Source organism: Schistocerca cancellata, chromosome 4, assembly GCF_023864275.1.
Source record: "Schistocerca cancellata isolate TAMUIC-IGC-003103 chromosome 4, iqSchCanc2.1, whole genome shotgun sequence".
NCBI classification, from domain to species: Eukaryota; Metazoa; Arthropoda; class Insecta; order Orthoptera; family Acrididae; genus Schistocerca; species Schistocerca cancellata.
The window spans coordinates 660,386,550-660,404,789 of record NC_064629.1 but is presented as its reverse complement, the minus strand read 5'-3'; the positions used below and the strand labels follow the sequence as shown (position 1 = coordinate 660,404,789).

The window sequence follows — 18,240 nt, the reverse complement described above, 5'->3', positions numbered from 1 at the left end:
GAGGAACATGACAATCTGAATCTAGGAATGATTATGCTGGTGTGGAACATAGTGGGAAACAGGTATAGAAAGAGATAAGGAGAAAAGGAGAGGACAATACAAGTGAGTACAATTCATGAACACGCATGCTGGGGAATGGGTTGAGGTCAACCACATTATGTTGAGTACTATACTCCATACAAGCACAGTCCAGTTGATCCTCGGCCACAGTGGATGTGGCCATTCACCCATATGGATAGTTTGTTTATGTAAAATCCTTTGCAGTGTGTTTCAGTGTCGTCACAACGAAACTAGTGAATGCTGTGGTTACTGTCAAGCTAGGACCTGTATTTGATAGGGTTCTCCTTTTCCCACCCATTCCATCCATAGACATTCACCAGCCTCACACTGCCCCTGCTCATTTTATACTTTATTTGCTCACTTGGCATGTGGATATAAAGTGACTCTTGTACTTAGTTTTCCAAAGGGATATGGTCCATGTGGCAGGAGAAGCATAGGCAGATCTGGATATGAATAGGTTTGATGAGCAGTGGAACACAATTTTTGGAGACAGGAGGGGCAATGTTAGAAAGGAGAGTATTCTTCATATGAAGGCGCAAACAACAAGTTGTTATTTTTTAATGAGACTGGGGAATTGGAAGAGGGGGGGTGGATAATTGAGTGTCAAAATGGAACTCTTAGTGGCTATTCAACAAGACTGCAAGGATTGTTAGGTGTTTCCTTGTTTTCTCAGTCTCTGTTGGTCCCTGTTGTTCCCCAGTTTGCATCCCATCTCCTGTTCCCAACCATTCCATCTGTAAGACATCCACCAGCCTCACAATGCACCTGTCCATTTTACACTTTACTCGCTCACTTGTATCTTCATTTTCCTAATTCCTTAACTGTTTCTCTTACTCCACATTCTCCATTTTTCCCCTCCAACTAGTGGCCCCCTATCCTGCTCACTACCTTGAGTGGCTTCAGTGAACACAGAATAGCTCTTTCTTTTTGCTTAGAATACCAACGTAAATGAATAATTTATGTACCTGAAGAATAAGTTCATATAACAAAAGTACAACCACAGCATGAGTATTTTACTATCTTGTTAGTTCCACATTTAAGTGACTGACTACAGTTACAAACGTCTGATACAACTCAGCTAGTTCAACAATTTTTTTTTCCTCACAATGCATCAACTTTGAGGCTTGCAAACCACAGCAAATCTGAATAATTCCTAATATTGTTACCGTTTGGATTCCATATCAAAGGGCTCATCCTCCCGTGTCAGAATAGATTGGCCATATTCTTAGCGGTAATTAAATTTCATTCATATAATTATCTCATGTGATATGGTTCATCCAAGTGAACTATAATCAATAGATCAGGCATGGTGGCATAGTGACTAAGACACCAGACTCCACGTTCAGAAGTGGCAGAGTTCCTCTTCCGACTATTCAGATTTAGAATATTGGTGGTTCCCCTAAATTGTGTAAGGTGAACGCCAAGATGATTTCTTTGAAAATGACAGGGCTGATTTGTTTCGCCATCCTATCCCTACCTGACTTCGTAATCAGTTTCTAATGATTTCACTGCAGATGCAATGCAGAACCCTAATCTTCCTACATTTTTAATCAATATATGGATCATAATGCAGTGGACTTTCAAGCATTTGTTATAACCAACAACTGAAAGAAATGGCAAAGTAAGCTCTTCTGGATCATGCAGATTCTAGAGAAAAAATGTGTTACAACATATACTTACATGTTTCCAACTTAAATATTTCTTCCTTCAGGGCATCAACCTGTTTACGCAATTCTTTGCACTTGTGACCTGAAGCGGCCATGGGGCCTTCCAACATCTCAAACTCTCGCAACCTCTCATGTAACCTTTTGTTTTCATTTAATACACTTGCTTTCTCCTCTTGCAGTAATGTAACCTGTAAACCACAGAGTCAAAATAATGAGAGCATACTATTGCAGTGTAAAATACAATTTCAACAGAGAGCACCAGACGTAATTTGTAAGGAAGAAAATGGAATACTTTTACTTGAAACCTCACAAACAATACCATGAATTATATGGAAGTGTGTAATGTGACACCTTACCAAAATACACTGAAAGTACAGGGATGATTATAATTAAAGCTCCAGTCAAAAAAAAAAGAGAGCTCTGAATGATGAATGATGTCAAATTGGAATAGAATAGAATATTATCAAAGAAGAGTAGGGAAACATTATGGAGAAGAAGAAAAATTAACATTAACTAGTGCTGTAAGTGGTACAATATGAAAAATAAAAGATGTAGTGTACATAGCTGTTCCTCTGTTTACATCTGAGATGCTCAGCACAATTGTCTCAATGCAGGATCACATGCTCTTGGTAATGCTTTCTTACAAGTATGGTGACTGTGTGTCAGTAGCTCCGCAAAACTTCAGGGGACTCAGGGAAAAAAAATCATTTGTCCTATGTCTACCAAGGGTCTGGAGAAAATGATACTGAAATTCAAAGAGACATGTTTTCTTTTGAAGTGCACTGTGGCAGAGAGAGGAAAACAACTGCTCTGACATCAGTAGAAAATGTGGCCACAACAATGCATGGGGGCGGTCTAGTTATAGTGTGCAAACATGCAGTGCAAGGGAAATAGCCTGAATTTTGGACATATCTCTGAGCATGGTCCACAAAATTCTATGAAACATCCTGCATTGCTATCCATACAATGTAACTTATGGTCAGTGGTTGTTCATGCTGACCTGCCAGTAAGACAAATGTTTGCCAAAAGATGCTGTGTTCAGTGCTCCAATTATAAATGTAGCTGAAATGAATACACATACTGTGTAATGGATTATGAATGTGACACCTGAGACACTCCAATCTGTTGTTCAACATGCTGTTTCTCAACTTCAACTTGATGCAGAAAACAGTGTGGGTGGCATATTGAGCAGATCTTTCATGTGTATCATAACAATTAAAAACTGATCTCATTGTTGCTCTTTATGCTGTTTCTGCCCTCAAGACGATTAAAAACCAATTTTTTCCCATCCTATGTGGTACGACCTTGCTGTTGTTGGATGTGCCTACCATACTAACAGTCCCACAACTGTTGAATGCCAGACTTGAAAAGTTATGCACATTGTTCAGTATGGTTGTTTTAACATTCAACTTACACCATAGCCACCATACTGGGATTCATTTCTTATTTATAGCTGAACCTTTTTACGTTTTGATGCCTACAGCACCATACAGTGGTACAACTTTTGTTACATTTTTGCTCATTTCCATAATGTTTCCCAGTTCTTCGATAATATTCTGTTCAAATTTGATCACATTTCAGGCAGTGGTTCTTTTTTTACATTGTTTACATTGTTTTGAAACTGCAACTAATTAGAATCACCCGTATATTAAAAAATGTCTTTAGTCAGTAGTATTTGCATTTTTTTACACTACACTATGCAAGAAAATTAATGTAGCTACCTAGATACACTTGAATTTGGGCCCACAGGACCTGAAATGCATTGTGTTATACTGTCTCATAAAACACAAATATTACTAACTGAAGATGTTTAACATATTTTTAGTGTATTTAATATAGACATGTCCACAAATACAAAACATGGCTGAAATTATACCTTCCATAAATTTCTAATGGCATGGTACATAATTTACAATATACTCCCAACAAGATAGTAATGATCTGAATAATAATCTTCAAGTTCTCTTGCAGCAGAAAGTTGATACAGAGATCTTGAGGTAAGAGCCAAATGCTAGAATTCAGGCAGCACAGTAAATGAACAAGTTATGTGGCAATGACTTGGTGAAAAGCTGTAATAAGGACTTCTTGAAAGTATCATCCTCTTCCTGCCAACTTTAGCTTTTCCACAGCTGCTTTACAATTGTCTACTGCAAAGAACAATAATAAGGACTTCTTGAAAGTATCATCCTCTTTCTGCCAACTGTAGCTTTTCCACAGCTGTTTTACAATTGTCTGCTGCCAAGAATAATGACACTTGATGAACTCCGTACATCTGTAGGCATTACCTCAAAATACAAATATTCTCAGCACTATCACAGATATCACGATATGAGAACATACCTGGGACTGATCTCCTGTGATCACTCAATAACAATGTGAACAAACTGAAGGTAGTTTTCCCAGTGATATTCTTCGATAAATGTTTCTCAGCTTTCTTGCTACGTCTGATTTGTTTGCATATTCCAGCTTCAAATGATTTCCTCTCTCATCATCATAGGGAGTTAAATGCCATAGGCCATGTCTTACTTTTATACAGGGTTATTACAAATGATTGAAGCGATTTCACAGCTCTACAATAACTTTATTATTTGAGATATTTTCACATAGCTTTGCACACACATACAAAAACTCAACAAGTTTTTTTAGGCATTCACAAATGTTCGATATGTGCCCCTTTAGTGATTCGGCAGACATCAAGCCGATAATCAAGTTCCTCCCACACTCGGCGCAGCACGTCCCCATCAATGAGTTCAAAAGCATCGTTGATGCGAGCTCGCAGTTCTGGCACGTTTCTTGGTAGAGGAGGTTTAAACACTGAATCTTTCACATAACCCCACAGAAAGAAATCGCATGGGGTTAAGTCGGGAGAGCGTGGAGGCCATGACATGAATTGCTGATCGTGATCTCCACCACAACCGATCCATCGGTTTTCCAATCTCCTGTTTAAGAAATGCCGAACATTGTGATGGAAGTGCGGTGGAGCACCATCCTGTTGAAAAACGAAGTCGGCGCAGTCGGTCTCCAGTTGTGGCATGAGCCAATTTTCCAGCATGTCCAGATACACGTGTCCTGTAACGTTTTTTTCGCAGAAGAAAAAGGGGCCGTAAACTTTAAACTGTGAGATTGCACAAAACACGTTAACTTTTGGTGAATTGCGAATTTGCTGCACGAATGCGTGAGGATTCTCTACCGCCCAGATTCGCACATTGTGTCTGTTCATTTCCCCATTAAGAAAAAATGTTGCTTCATCACTGAAAACAAGTTTCGCACTGAACGCATCCTCTTCCATGAGCTGTCGCAACTGCGCCGAAAATTCAAAGCGTTTGACTTTGTCATCGGGTGTCAGGGCTTGTAGCAATTGTAAATGGTAAGGCTTCTGCTTTAGATTTTCCAAACCGTCGGCTGTGGTACGTTTAGCTCCCTGCTTGCTTTATTCGTCGACTTCCGTGGGCTACGCGTGAAACTTGCCCGCTCGCGGAACCGTTTCTTCGCTCACTGTAGGCCGACCTGTTGATTTCCCCTTACAGAGGCATCCAGAAGCTTTAAACTGCACATACCATCGCCGAATGGAGTTAGCAGTTGGTGGATCTTTGTTGAACTTCGTCCTGAAGTGTCGTTGCACTGTTATGACCGACTGATGTGAGTGCATTTCAAGCACGACATACGCTTTCTTGGCTCCTGTCACCATTTTGTCTCACTGCACTCTCGAGTGATATCCTGCATAAATACACAAAAATTTTCCACTCAAATTCCAGAAGCTGCTTCAGAAATATAGTGCTCAACCCTGACACCATAAATTATAAATCACATCATGATGGAAAAAATTACAATTTGGTGATGTGATCCGTGGAAGTTTATCACTTGGACATCTACTGGAGGTATCAATACTGGTTAAGCGTCAACACAGTCTGACCCTTACTTAGCTTAACAAAAGTAGCAGTTACGATTGGTGCCTATTATTTTTCAGGTTTTGGCAGTTACAACAACTCAAAAAGTCATAAAACATGATAAATGTGTTCCCAGGAGTTCATTGAACAGCACATAATATGTATGAGATACCCGCAGTGTGATTAATAGGGATACATTTCCGGGTCCACTCATGATGATGATTCCACTTTTTGTCACAGTATTCAGCATATTTATTGAGATAAAGTACTAACCAGAACAAATGATGTAGCTCATAGTAAATACTGTCTTTTGAAATTTAGTATTAAATGTAAGCTAGGACATAAAAACTGCATTTGGAATGTACTGAAAATTTGTGCCAATTTTCCTTGGCGACATGCAATGACAGAAAAAGACAAAAAAAAAAAAAAAAAATCACAACACCAAGAAAGATGATGCCTATTTAAATTTCACACCTATCACATAAGAGTGGTGCTAGTAGCACCATTATGATGGTGCAAATCAGATTTGCTTTACATACACTCTGTAATGGTCATGAGCATTAGTTATCTTTGAGATAGGAAGTGGTGAGTTGATGTTTGTCAAGTTGATGTTTGTCAAGAATGCCTTTAAGGTGACGAAGACGCCATTTTCAACAACTCTTGAGTTTGAAGGAGGTCATGTAATTGGGCTACAAGAGGCAGGATGTTCTTTCTGTGACACTGAAGAAAGACTTGGCAGGAATGTAGCCACTGTATATGACTGCTGGCTGTGGTGGTCACAAGAATGTACAGTTGCAAGAAGACCAGGCCCCTGACAAGCCATGTGCCACTACCAAGAGGCAAGACCATCATGTTCGGCGTATGACTCTGATGCATCATACAGCATCTGAAACAGCAATTTGAGCAGCAGTTGGCACCATAGTGACACAACAAACTGTTAAAAATTGGTTATTTCACAAACAGCTCCAAGCCAGATGCCCTGTAGCATGCATCCCACTGACCCCACACCATCGCCATTTGTGACTTCAGTGGTGTCAAGCGAGAGCACATTAGAGGGCAGGGTGGAGAGGTCTGTTGTGTTTTCTGATGAAAGGTGGTTCTACTTTAGTGCCAGTGATGGCTGTGCGTTGGTTAGAATGAGGCCAGTTGAGGGTCCACAGCCAACCTGTTTGCATGCTAGGCACACTGGACCGACACCTGGAGTTATGGTCGGGATGCGATTTCGTATGACAGCACGAAGACTGTGGGGTTATTCCATGCACACTTACTGCAAGTTTGCATGTGAATCTCGTGATTTGACCTGTTGTGCTGCCATTCATGAACACCATTCCAGCAGGTGTTTTCCAATAGGATAACACTCGCCCACATACTGCTGTTGTAACCCAACATACTCTACAGAGTGCTGGCACGTTGCCTTGGCCTGCTTCATCCCCATATCTGTCTCCAATCGAGCGCATATGTGACATCATCAGATAACTGCTCCAGAGTCATCCATAAACAGCATTAACCAAGCCTGTATTGCCTGACCATGGGCAACAGGCATGAAACTCCATCCCATAAACTTGACAACAGGCACCTGTACAACACATTGCATGCATGTTTGGATTCAACATTCTGGCGGTTACACCAAATATTAATGTACTAGCATTTCACATTTGCAATGGCTTATCTCACACTCACATTAAGCTGTGATCCTGCAATGTTAATCAGTTAAATATGTTATCCAAATGCATTCCTGAAATTTCTCTACTCTGCATTAATTATTTTTTTGCATCATGATTTTTTTCCTGACAGTGTAGAAGCAACATGTAAATTATAAAATTAAACATGTAATCAAGTTTTGTAGAAGACTGTATTGTGAAATGATAATTACAATAAGATATCTAGCAAGTCCCACAAAAAGCAAACTGGAGTTTTTGCTTGTTTTCAGAAAACATACCTCTGGCTAAGTCTTCCAAAGTCATCAGTTTTATTTTCTCTCTGTGAGTGTTTACTAAACACAAACTGGCTACTGACTAAATGTGATCAGAAGCCATGTTTCCACTCAGTCAAAGGTGTTAAACGATCTTGCAGCAGCGCAAAGTGTTGGGTGGAACAGTCATATTCATAAAACAAACAGAACCCTTTTAACAGAAGGAAAAATGTAGTTTTGTAAGGAGACACTGTAGCCTTTTCCTTGCTTCTCTATAGAGTACACACCAGTTTTTGCTTTCCACTTCAAGCTTTTCAGTATAATAAAATTTGGGCAGTTTGTTTACAATTTTCATAGGAATATTATCATGCAGAAGTTCTTGGCAACTGATTGTCAGCTCACAGAAAATCAGATATATTTTCTACTTCCATGAAAGTCTCAGAAAATTTGTCATTTTATTTGATTTTGTGCTTGGGAAAAATGTCAAAGAGCACAAAAAGCATCCTTCATACTGTCTGCATTGAACAGTGTGGCACTGCCATGTTTCATTTGCTAACTCTCTCTTTCTTAGCTGCATTGGAGTACAGCAACATTAAGGCTAACAAATATATTTTTATAACTATCATCTCAGATACACCAGAGTGAACAATGAAGCATGTTTCCTGGGAAGTGAAATAGCAAAGTGGGTGGTTTTCACAAACAGTCTGGAGATAATCCAATTTTTATCAAAGAAAGGAAGATAAGCATTTAATATCTTGTTCATAATAAAGCCATCAAGAGGTGTAGCACAAGCTCATATTGGAAAGGATGGTGAATGAAGTTGGCTGTACCCTTTTCAAAGTAACGAGCTTGGCATTCGCTTTATGTGATTTATGAGAAACCTAGCTCTGGATGGCTGCACAAGGATTTGAATTGCCACCTCTTGAAAAGTGTGTATTGTCTTGCACTATGCACTTCACTTGGTAATTCTGACCAAAAACTGAATCAAAATCAACATACAAAATACTTTTCAACAGTCTTGATGGCTAAAATAAGAACTGATAACTTATTTTAGTGATTAATAGCACCTACAGATCCATTATTACAATTTTTTACAAATTGTTTAATGTTTTCAGGGATTCTAATATTCATCTCATGTGTCCCACTATGTACACTAAATTGATTGTGTACTTCTCACTTCCCTATTACACTGACTGACAAAAAAGTGAAGCACACAGAAGACATGGTCAGATAACAATGTAACTTCTATAAACAAACAGCACTGGTGAGTATGTAAATAATTAGGAGACTTGCAATTTTCTGTTACAAGTAGAATAGAACAAAAAGTGTCTTAGTATTGTTTATGTTTAGGTTGTTATCAGGCCTGGTAGGGTAAATAACGAGTGTGAACTGGCAGATGTGTCAACCAGCACCATTAACCGTAGTCTAGCAGAAGCCAGACTAGGGATTTACCATTCCATGCATAGGCTACCATCAAAAACACAACACGAACAGCTGCATTTGGGGTGGTGCCATAAATGGGAAGCATGGACTTCTGACAAATGGTGTCGCATTGTGTTCATCAATGAATCACTGTTCTGCACTTTCTTGAATGTCTGTTGTCAGCAAGTAAGGTGGTGACCTCAGGAAAGATCCCATTCTTCCAATGTTTTGGAGAGGCACAGCATGGTTAGTCCTGGCTTCACGGTGTGGGGAGCCATCGGATACGACTTCAGGTCAAAGCTCGTAGTGTTTGATGGAATTTTGATGGCACAATGGTACTTCACAGACATCCTGCTTCCTCAGGTGTGATTTTTCAATAGGATGATGCTCATACACGCATCACACATGGCGCTATAAATTGTTTGCATGTTGTTGAGATACTTCTGTGGCCAACAAGATACCTAGATCTGTACCCAGTTCTTAAAAAGTCTATTTTTTGTGCAAATATAATATTTTTTTAAATGAAAAAATACCTGTTGACATTAACAAACTAAAAATAGTATAAATCAGAATGTCAGTGGTGCTTGTTGCAGGAGTCTAGTGCAAGGCATTTACGAGACATCATATTTTGAAAAGCTTCCACACCAAAAGTGGTTTGTGCCGTTCAACCTACATAGTTGTTCGGTACAATGGTGTTATGTTTGCTTACAGTGTTCTTGTGTGTTACTTGAGTGCACTGCAACTTACTAGTCCGTTATGGTGTGACAGTCTAAGTAGTAGTTCGATGGTATTTACCAATGCAGAAAAAGCTGCCACATGCGCATGGTGTATGGGGAGTGTAGGAAGAGTGCAGTTCATTCCCGTATGGTGTACATGCCAAGATATCCCAATAGACATCAACCATCTCAGCAATTATTTATCAACCTCTTCAACCAGTTACGTGAAAGTGGTAGCATAGCACCTAGACAAGTGATGATAGAAGAGGGGGAAATTACAGTTCTCCTGCAGTTGCAGTTGATCCACTCGTTAGCTCCCACATGATCACACGAGCAAGTGGCATGAGTCAGGGAAATGTACTACGCATTTGCCATTGATATACGTTCTGTCCCTATCACATCTCTCTCCATCAAGAGCTGCATGGAAATTATTATAAGAATCATGTTAATTTATGTATATGGGCATTACGACAGGATATTCCAGATGTATCTTGTTTAGTGATGAAGCCACATTTACAAGATTTGCCAGATAAACCACCGAAACGTGTGCTATTGGTCTGTTGGCAATCCCTGTTGGCTTTGTGAGGTGCAACGTCAGCATCCATGGAGTGTATACATGTGGTGTGGGATAGAGAACCATCAGCCTGTAGGCCCATGTTTCATATACAGAACCCTGAACATGCACATGTATCGCATTCTCCTAACAGACTATCTTCCACGGATGCTAGAAGATGTTCCTCTGCAGACTAGGAGCAATCTGTGGTACCAACACGATGGCTGTCTAATCCTTAGAGCATGAAGTACTACAGCATGTTTTCATGAATTATTTCCAAATTGCTGGATTGGATGCAGATGATCTGTACCTTGGCCAGACCGGTCCCCACATATGACGCCTAAACTTTTTAATGTGGGGAACGGTGAGAGATGCTGTTTACAAGGACATACCAACTACATCCAATGATATATTACTGCAGTCTGCTTGGACATCTCTGCTGAAATTGTAGCAAATGTGCAGCAGTCATTCCATAGCAGAGTGGAAGTGGGAATTGCCACTGCTGGTGGTAATTTTGAACACAATCTGTGATGTTCAACTGTCTTATTACTGGTCAGAATCCACGTAACTAGTGTATGCACTTGTGTTCTTTAAGGTGTGCTTCTAAATGTGTTGTAAAAATGTTGGTGATAGAAAATATGATATCTCGTAAATGACGTGCACTAGAAACCTGTAACAAACAGAGAAGAGCAGCACAAATGGTGAAAATTTGGTTTGATCCATGGGAAAGTGTCACAGAGATACTGAAGGAACTGAACTGAAAGACTCCTGAAGATAGATGTACACTATCCCAAGAAAGTCTATTAACAAAGTTCCAAGAACCAGTTTTATATGATGACTCTAGGAGTATACTACAATCCCCTATGCATCACTTACACAGGAATCATGAGGGTAAGATTAGAATAAGTACTGCACCCACAGAGGCATTCAAACAATCATTCTTCCCAGGCTACATACATGAATGGATCAGGAAGAGACCCTACTAACTGGTACAGTGGGACGTACCCTCTGCCATGCACCTCACAGAATGTAGATGTAGGAAAACCACAGACATTCTCATTTACCCCGCTTCTAGTTTGTCAATGTCAATAGGCATTGTCTCATTCAAAAAAATGTGTGTTTGCACAAAAAATACAGTTTCTAAGTATCATTACAATCTGTTTATTGCCTGACTGTCTTACAATATGAGCCCCTGACTACCAACCCATTCTGTGAAAACCGCACTTCTCATTTCCACAATAATTGCGGTACTAGTTTCAGGTGATTCACCCTGTATATATGAGATAGACACACACAAACACACACACACACACAGTATACAACTCGGGCAAGATAGACAATGTAGCTAATGTGCATTCAGAATGAATGAAAACAGAAAGAAGTAGTGACACATGATTAGTGTAGAAAAATGCTATCACATTTTCATAAAAATATTACATCTGGAGATTCTGATATGACAACAAAGAGAAATGAGAACATTATTACACAAATGAGGCATAAATGTTTGGTCAAGATAGAAATGGAAAGTAAAATATATGTATACAATGATTATTTTTTGGGGGAAAGATGACTGTATTCTAAAAATGATTGTGGCTATGTTCTCAGTAATGGAGATGAATGGAAACTAAACAAATAAATCTATTTCCAACTTCACTATCATATGATTAATGGACAGATGTTACAACCACAAAAATGATTGAAGGAATGCAGCTGAACCTCATTACGAAATTCACTTGAGAACATGATTAGTTCTGAAATTACAAATTCACTCTTCACATTTTACCTGCTGTATTGGCTGAAATCCATATCAATTGTAATTTAATACACACTGCTGCAGAGGCAGAAATAATCTCATGTACATTAATACATAAAATATTTCAAGTGTAATACAGAAAACTATTATAAGTGTAGATGGAATTTTTGTATATACCAGACTACACTAAATGAATAGTTATGTCCGTCATTCGGCACAGCTAATGTTAGAAGATCTCCAGAACACTGATATCTCTCTGACAAGCAAAGAAACTCATGTGTAAGACTGCTTATTTTCTACAGATAAACCAGGAAATTTCTGTGGGATTGCATCAGTGCCTATTGTTGGTATTAGAACTGTGTATGTATGTGTGTGTGTGTGTGTGTGTGTGTGTGTGTGTGTGTGTGTTCAGTTTTACAAAACATTAAAGAGGGTGTTTGCTCAAACGTTTCTATTATTTTTATAACTATCCACGTAGCACAAAACAGGAAAAATTGAGGGCCACATTAAAGTACTTACTTATTTAAAAGCTACTCATTTTAAATTAATCTCCTACTCAGATTTCTAGTAATTGCTTTCTAGCATGTGGAAATAATAAGAAATCAGTGTCTCATTCAGTTACCTGCATGTCAAGTTCATGGCACCTTTGAGCCATTTGGTCACGAGCCTCAGCAGCCACCTCTAGAGCTAAAGCTAGCCTTTGAGCTTCTGCCTCTAGTTCAACTCCAGCAACGGGACCAAAACTTGCCTGGCTAGCAGACTCAAGCTCTTGAATGGACTGCATTATTACCTGTTGCACTGATTCCTCCAACATCATTATCTTGGTTATATATTCTAGAAATAAAAATGTGTAGCTTTTCACACACAAAGCCTCAAAAGATGCACAACTCTTAAACACATCACTACAAATAACTGAAAATTTTACACTTCATGGCAAGTCAGTAAATGAAGTTTGCAAATGTTACCCAATCTAGGCACTATGGAATTAACAGTGCCCTTCTTAAAATACACACACAAGAACTACTCTCCATTAAAAATTACTCACTGATAATTTTGGCAGTAAGTTGGACATTTCACAGGATCTTAAATCTCATGCCATTCATCTTATATCTTCTAAAACAGAGGACAAGTCCACAGGTAAACTGGCCTCTGTCCTCTACTCAGAATACCAGACCCAATCAGTCAAAACATGCTGTATTATAATATGTACATATGAATGTCACAAGCACCACATAATAGGAAGAGGATTGGGGATCATCACCTTATAGTAAGAAGCCTTGTACATCAAACTGTCACCTATCCATACACAAGGGAGAAGGCATTCATCTCATATGAGAGGCTCAAAGCAGGAATGCCAGAGCATATTTATTGTCTATCACTTCCAGCCATTCTGCTCCTCTCATCAATGTTTATATTTCACCAACAAGGTGTGTATTATTTATGGGGTGAATATTGAGCCACAAGGATTTTCAGATTTTGTTTTCTTTGATGGAACACCATCACATTCATTTTCCTGAATACCAATGAGCTCTATATCAGCACACTAGATGTTCTGCATTATTTTATCTTCTTCTTATAAGTGCTGTACAAATAGGAGGGCAATAAGGAAGATGGAGAAACGAGGAACTTTGCAGTCCAAACATTTATCACATGTTCCAGTGCCCTACAAATTATGGTTTGTCAGTATCCCAAGAAGAATGCAACACTACTGCACACACACTTATTGGAGATAACTGAGAGGGCTGTGTGGTCCTAAGCCATAATCAATCGCATCTACACAATCTATTTGGTATCTTGGTGTCTATTACAAACAATAGCAAAGTACCCCAGCACTGTGATGTGTAAAGAAAGTTAGCATGGATCCACAAGGGATGGATTTAAATAATTTGCACTGAGTTCTCTTCATCAACTAGAACAAGATTTGTCTGAAACCTGATGATCATTGTAGAAGACTGTGGGAATGGCCAGATACCCATGCATGTCTCAGAGAAGCAGTCCCACGAGTTTAGCAGTCATTTTAGAGTTGTTATCAGGTATTCATGTTGATGGATGTGGTGCAAAACATTTCTTTAGCAATTTACCCAGTGTACAAGCATGAAATGTGGATTTCGGACAACAGATTTTGCACCAATGCAGTTTGTGCCATAAATATTTGACACCGCACCATTTTGTTGTGTCACCAACAAGTGACAGAGGTGCACAAGTGATAAACTGGAAAAGTGTGTGCACAGTGTTGTGTTGTTGTGTTCAACATGTCGAAATTTATACCAAACAAAGAGCCTTTGCTGACAGCATTAATTTTTTGTTTTCATTAGAGGAAATTTACTTTGAGAAGCTTATGGTAAACATGCTCCATGGCAAGATACATGTGAATGATGGTTTCAGTGTTTTAAAAATGGTGATTTCGATGTTGCAAACAAGGAATGTAGAAAAACGCCAAAAAAAAATACAAAGATGTAGAATTGGAAGCATTGTTGAATGAAGATGATTTGCAAACACAAAAACAACTCACCAAGAAGTTCGGCATTAGTCAACAAGCTGTTTTCAATTGGCTACGATGAGAGGAGAAAGATTCAAAAGACCGACAGATGGGTACACATGAGCTGAACGACAGGTAAATGGAAAATCACAAAAATCCATCCACATTGACCACAAGAACAAATTGCTTTGGTAGAAAGATGATGCTCTGTGTTTGGTGGGACCAGAGGGGCATGGTCTATTATGATCTGTTAAAACCTGGGGACACAGTTAATACTAAGCATTACCAACAACTGACTGATCTGAACCATTAACAGCTCGAAAAAAAGGCCACAATACCGAAAGAGGCAACACAAAGTTACTTTTCTTCATGACAATGCTCCTTCACATACGGCAAAACCAGTTCTCAACATGTTGGAAGCACTTGGCTGGGAAGTTCTACCTGATGTGGCTTACTCACCAGACTTGGCTCCTTCCAATAAACACTTGTTTGCATCGATGTGTCACGCACTTGCTGAGCAGTGCTTTGGTTTGTACAAAGATGTGAAAAAATGGCATGATGAATGGTTTGTGGCAAAAGGGGAAACTTTGAACTGGCATGGTATTCACAAATTGCCTGAAAGATGGGAAAAAAGTATAACAAATGATGGAGCATACTTTGAATAAAGCACTATTTATCATTCTTCTGAATTTAATATTTTTTTTTTTTTTTTGGACACAAAAATCCGCATTTCATACTTCTACACCTGGTACTCCTCATTGTGGGTTATGGGTTAGGCACGTAGGTTAGATGTAGATGCTGGTCCAGAATTACCGTCATACCAACCCACCCCACAGCCTATTATGGTGGCCAATTTAACAAATTCTGCACATGTGATGAGAATTTGCCTCCCTCAAGCAAAACCTGTTATTGAATTTAAAAGTTCTGACAGTACCCGATTCAGTCAAGACAGAGTGTAGTATTATGAGCCCCAGAGAAACAAGTCCAACTTCATCTGAGAAAGGGCAATTATAAGGCTAAGAATTGTTGGAGCTGAATCCAAACCCATCCTTCTGTATGGCTACAAAGTAGAAGCAGAATTTTGTATCCTGGCTGGCAGTGGTAATATCTATCAAAAGGTGTTCTGACAGAAGATAAGCCCCTTAATACAATGTTAAAATCTCCTAGTAAGAGAAATAGTCGTTGGAGCTGTATTATGAGATCTGTGGCACTCCCATTAATCTAATGCTCTCACTGTGATAAGTTCAGAGAGCATACTGTTATCCTATGTCCTACATAAATTTTAATTTTAAATGCTTGAATGGCTGTAATCAGGGGAACAGCAGTGAAGTATTATGAGTTATTTAAAAATATACATAGTTGTCCTTTGGCTCTATCCCCAGTAGTCATCCTTGTGGTGGTGGGTATGGCCTAGTAACACAAAACTGGCAGTGAATTTAAAATGTTTTTCCTATAAATAAAAGCACTGAGGTTCTCCCTCTTAAAGAGCCATCTCAGCAATGAGGTTCCCCTATCTCTTTCTCCTTACTTTTCTGCCAAGTTGGAAACCTAATATGGATGGTGGATTGGATGAGGGGCTACAGTTCCTTCAGAAAGATGATGTAGTCCAACACAGCTACAGAAATTTCATCAGATCTGATAGATGAAATAACAGTACAGTTGGCGAAAGAGTATCTCTGACAGCTGCCAGTGCTGTAGCCAACCTTGTAGGGGAAAACAATAGTGGTCTGTAGAGCTGTGACAATGAATTGCTACCATATAGCCATATACAAAATCGCGTTCCGTGATTAGTTGAGGCAGACATGCATAGCAGAGGCACCAAGCCCACTGCAACTGTCAGAGACCTTCTTTCACAGACTATACTATAGTGTTGAGTGGTTTCACAGCACCAAATACAATTTCTTATGTTTCCTACTGGAGGAGACTGTAGCTCCTTACGGTCTCCGGAAAGCTCTTTCATGCTACTCAATTCAAGAAAATCTGGTGTCTCCTTGCAGCAGTTCTTGTAGTGGTTGTGACTTACAACTGAAATTTCTTATGAAGTATCTATAGTATAAGAACATACCGAACAAGCCTCTCACATTATAAATTTGGCAGAGCTCAAAAATCAGTTACGGCTCTTAATTTTGTTAGATCAGAACAGACTCTGTTTCTGTCAACCAGATACACCAAGATTTTTCTTTCTTGGCTGATGAAGACATGCTTTCTTGATTATAGGCAATCAGGGACACAATTCAGCACACACAATACTTGAGTATTGCTCATCAGTGTGGGATCCGTACCAGATCGGGTTGACGGAGGAGATAGAGAAGATCCAAAGAAGAGTGGCGCGTTTCGTCACAGGGTTATTTGGTAACAGTGATAGCGTTACGGAGATGTTTAGCAACCTCAAGTGGCAGACTCTGCAAGAGAGGCGCTCTGCATCGCGGTGTAGCTTACTCGCCAGGTTTCGAGAGGGTGCGTTTCTGGATGAGGTATCGAATATATTGATTCCCCCTACTTATACCTCCCGAGGAGATCACGAATGTAAAATTAGAGAGATTCGAGCATGCACGGAGGCTTTCAGACAGTCGTTCTTCCCGCGAACCATACGCGACTGGAACAGAAAAGGGAGGTAATGACAGTGGCACGTAAAGTGCCCTCCGCCACACACCATTGGGTGGCTTGCGGAGTATAAATGTAGATGTAGATGTTTTTAAGTGGCTTAGATCCTGTTCAAATGTCCTCGACAGCAAGTGTTCATCAGAGACAAAGGTATCATCAGGAGGGCTTTATTGAAGTGTGATAGGATAGCTATTATTATCTATATACATAAATGATTTGGTGGACAGGATGGGCAGCAGTCCGCAGTTGTTTGCTGATGATGCTGTGGTATACGGTAAGGTGTCGAAGTTGAGTGAGTGTAGGAGAATACAAGATTACTTGGACAAAATTTCTAGTTGTGATGAATGACAGCTAGCTTTAAATGTAGAAAAATGTATGTTAATGTGGATGAGTAGGAAACACAAACCTGTAATGTTCAGATACAGCAATAGTAGTGTTCTGCTTGACAAAGTCAAGCCATTTAAATATCTGAGCATAACACTGCAAAGCGATACGAAATGGAACGTGGATGTGAGGACTGTGGTAGAGAAGGTGACTGATCAACTTTGGTTTATTGTTATTGGGAGAATTTTGGAAAGTGTGGGTCATATGTAAAGGAGACTGCATATAGGAAGCTAGTAAGACCTATTCTTGGGTACTGCTCGAGTGTTTGGCATCCATACAAGGTTGGATTCAAGGAATACATCAATGCAATCCAGAAGCATGCTCTAGACTTGTTACCAATCAGTTTGAACAACACACAAATGTTATGGAGATGCTTTGTGGATTCAAATGGGAATCCTTGGAGGGAAGACGAAGTTCCTTTCAAGGAACACTACTACTGAGAAAATTTAGAGAACTGGCATTTGAAGCTGAGTGCAGAACTGCCATCAACACACATTGCACGTGAGTACCATGAAGATAAGATAAAGAGGACAGTGTTGAACACACTTTCTTTTCTTATGGCAGTGTATAAAATGACTATTGTGTCCACAATGAAAACATATTGGCATGTTATTCACCATTCTCTATATGCCCACTTTTCTGCATGATGTCTGAATTAGTGAGGGAGCCAATTGCATCTGTGTCACTGAGAAACTTGAATGCTGTCTGATGGTTGCAGTATAAGCCCAGGGTTTCTGACTCCATTCCTTAGTGTTGATCTGCCTAGTAGAAATTCATGGCAATGATGGAGGACCTTGTTCTAG

The 18,240-nt window shown here is 39.5% G+C and overlaps 1 protein-coding gene across 1 annotated transcript in view; it reads right to left on the bottom strand.

Moving 5' to 3' along the window:
• LOC126183644 (protein Hook homolog 3-like) overlaps positions 1-18,240 on the bottom strand; it is a 177,463-nt gene that overhangs the window by 61,164 nt on the left and 98,059 nt on the right. Inside the window, exons 6-7 of the mRNA XM_049925784.1 lie at positions 12,593-12,804; positions 1,741-1,915 (exon numbers count right to left, since the gene is read on the bottom strand). Coding sequence (XP_049781741.1) covers positions 1,741-1,915; positions 12,593-12,804 — 387 coding nt within the window. The remainder of the gene's footprint in view (positions 1-1,740; positions 1,916-12,592; positions 12,805-18,240) is intronic.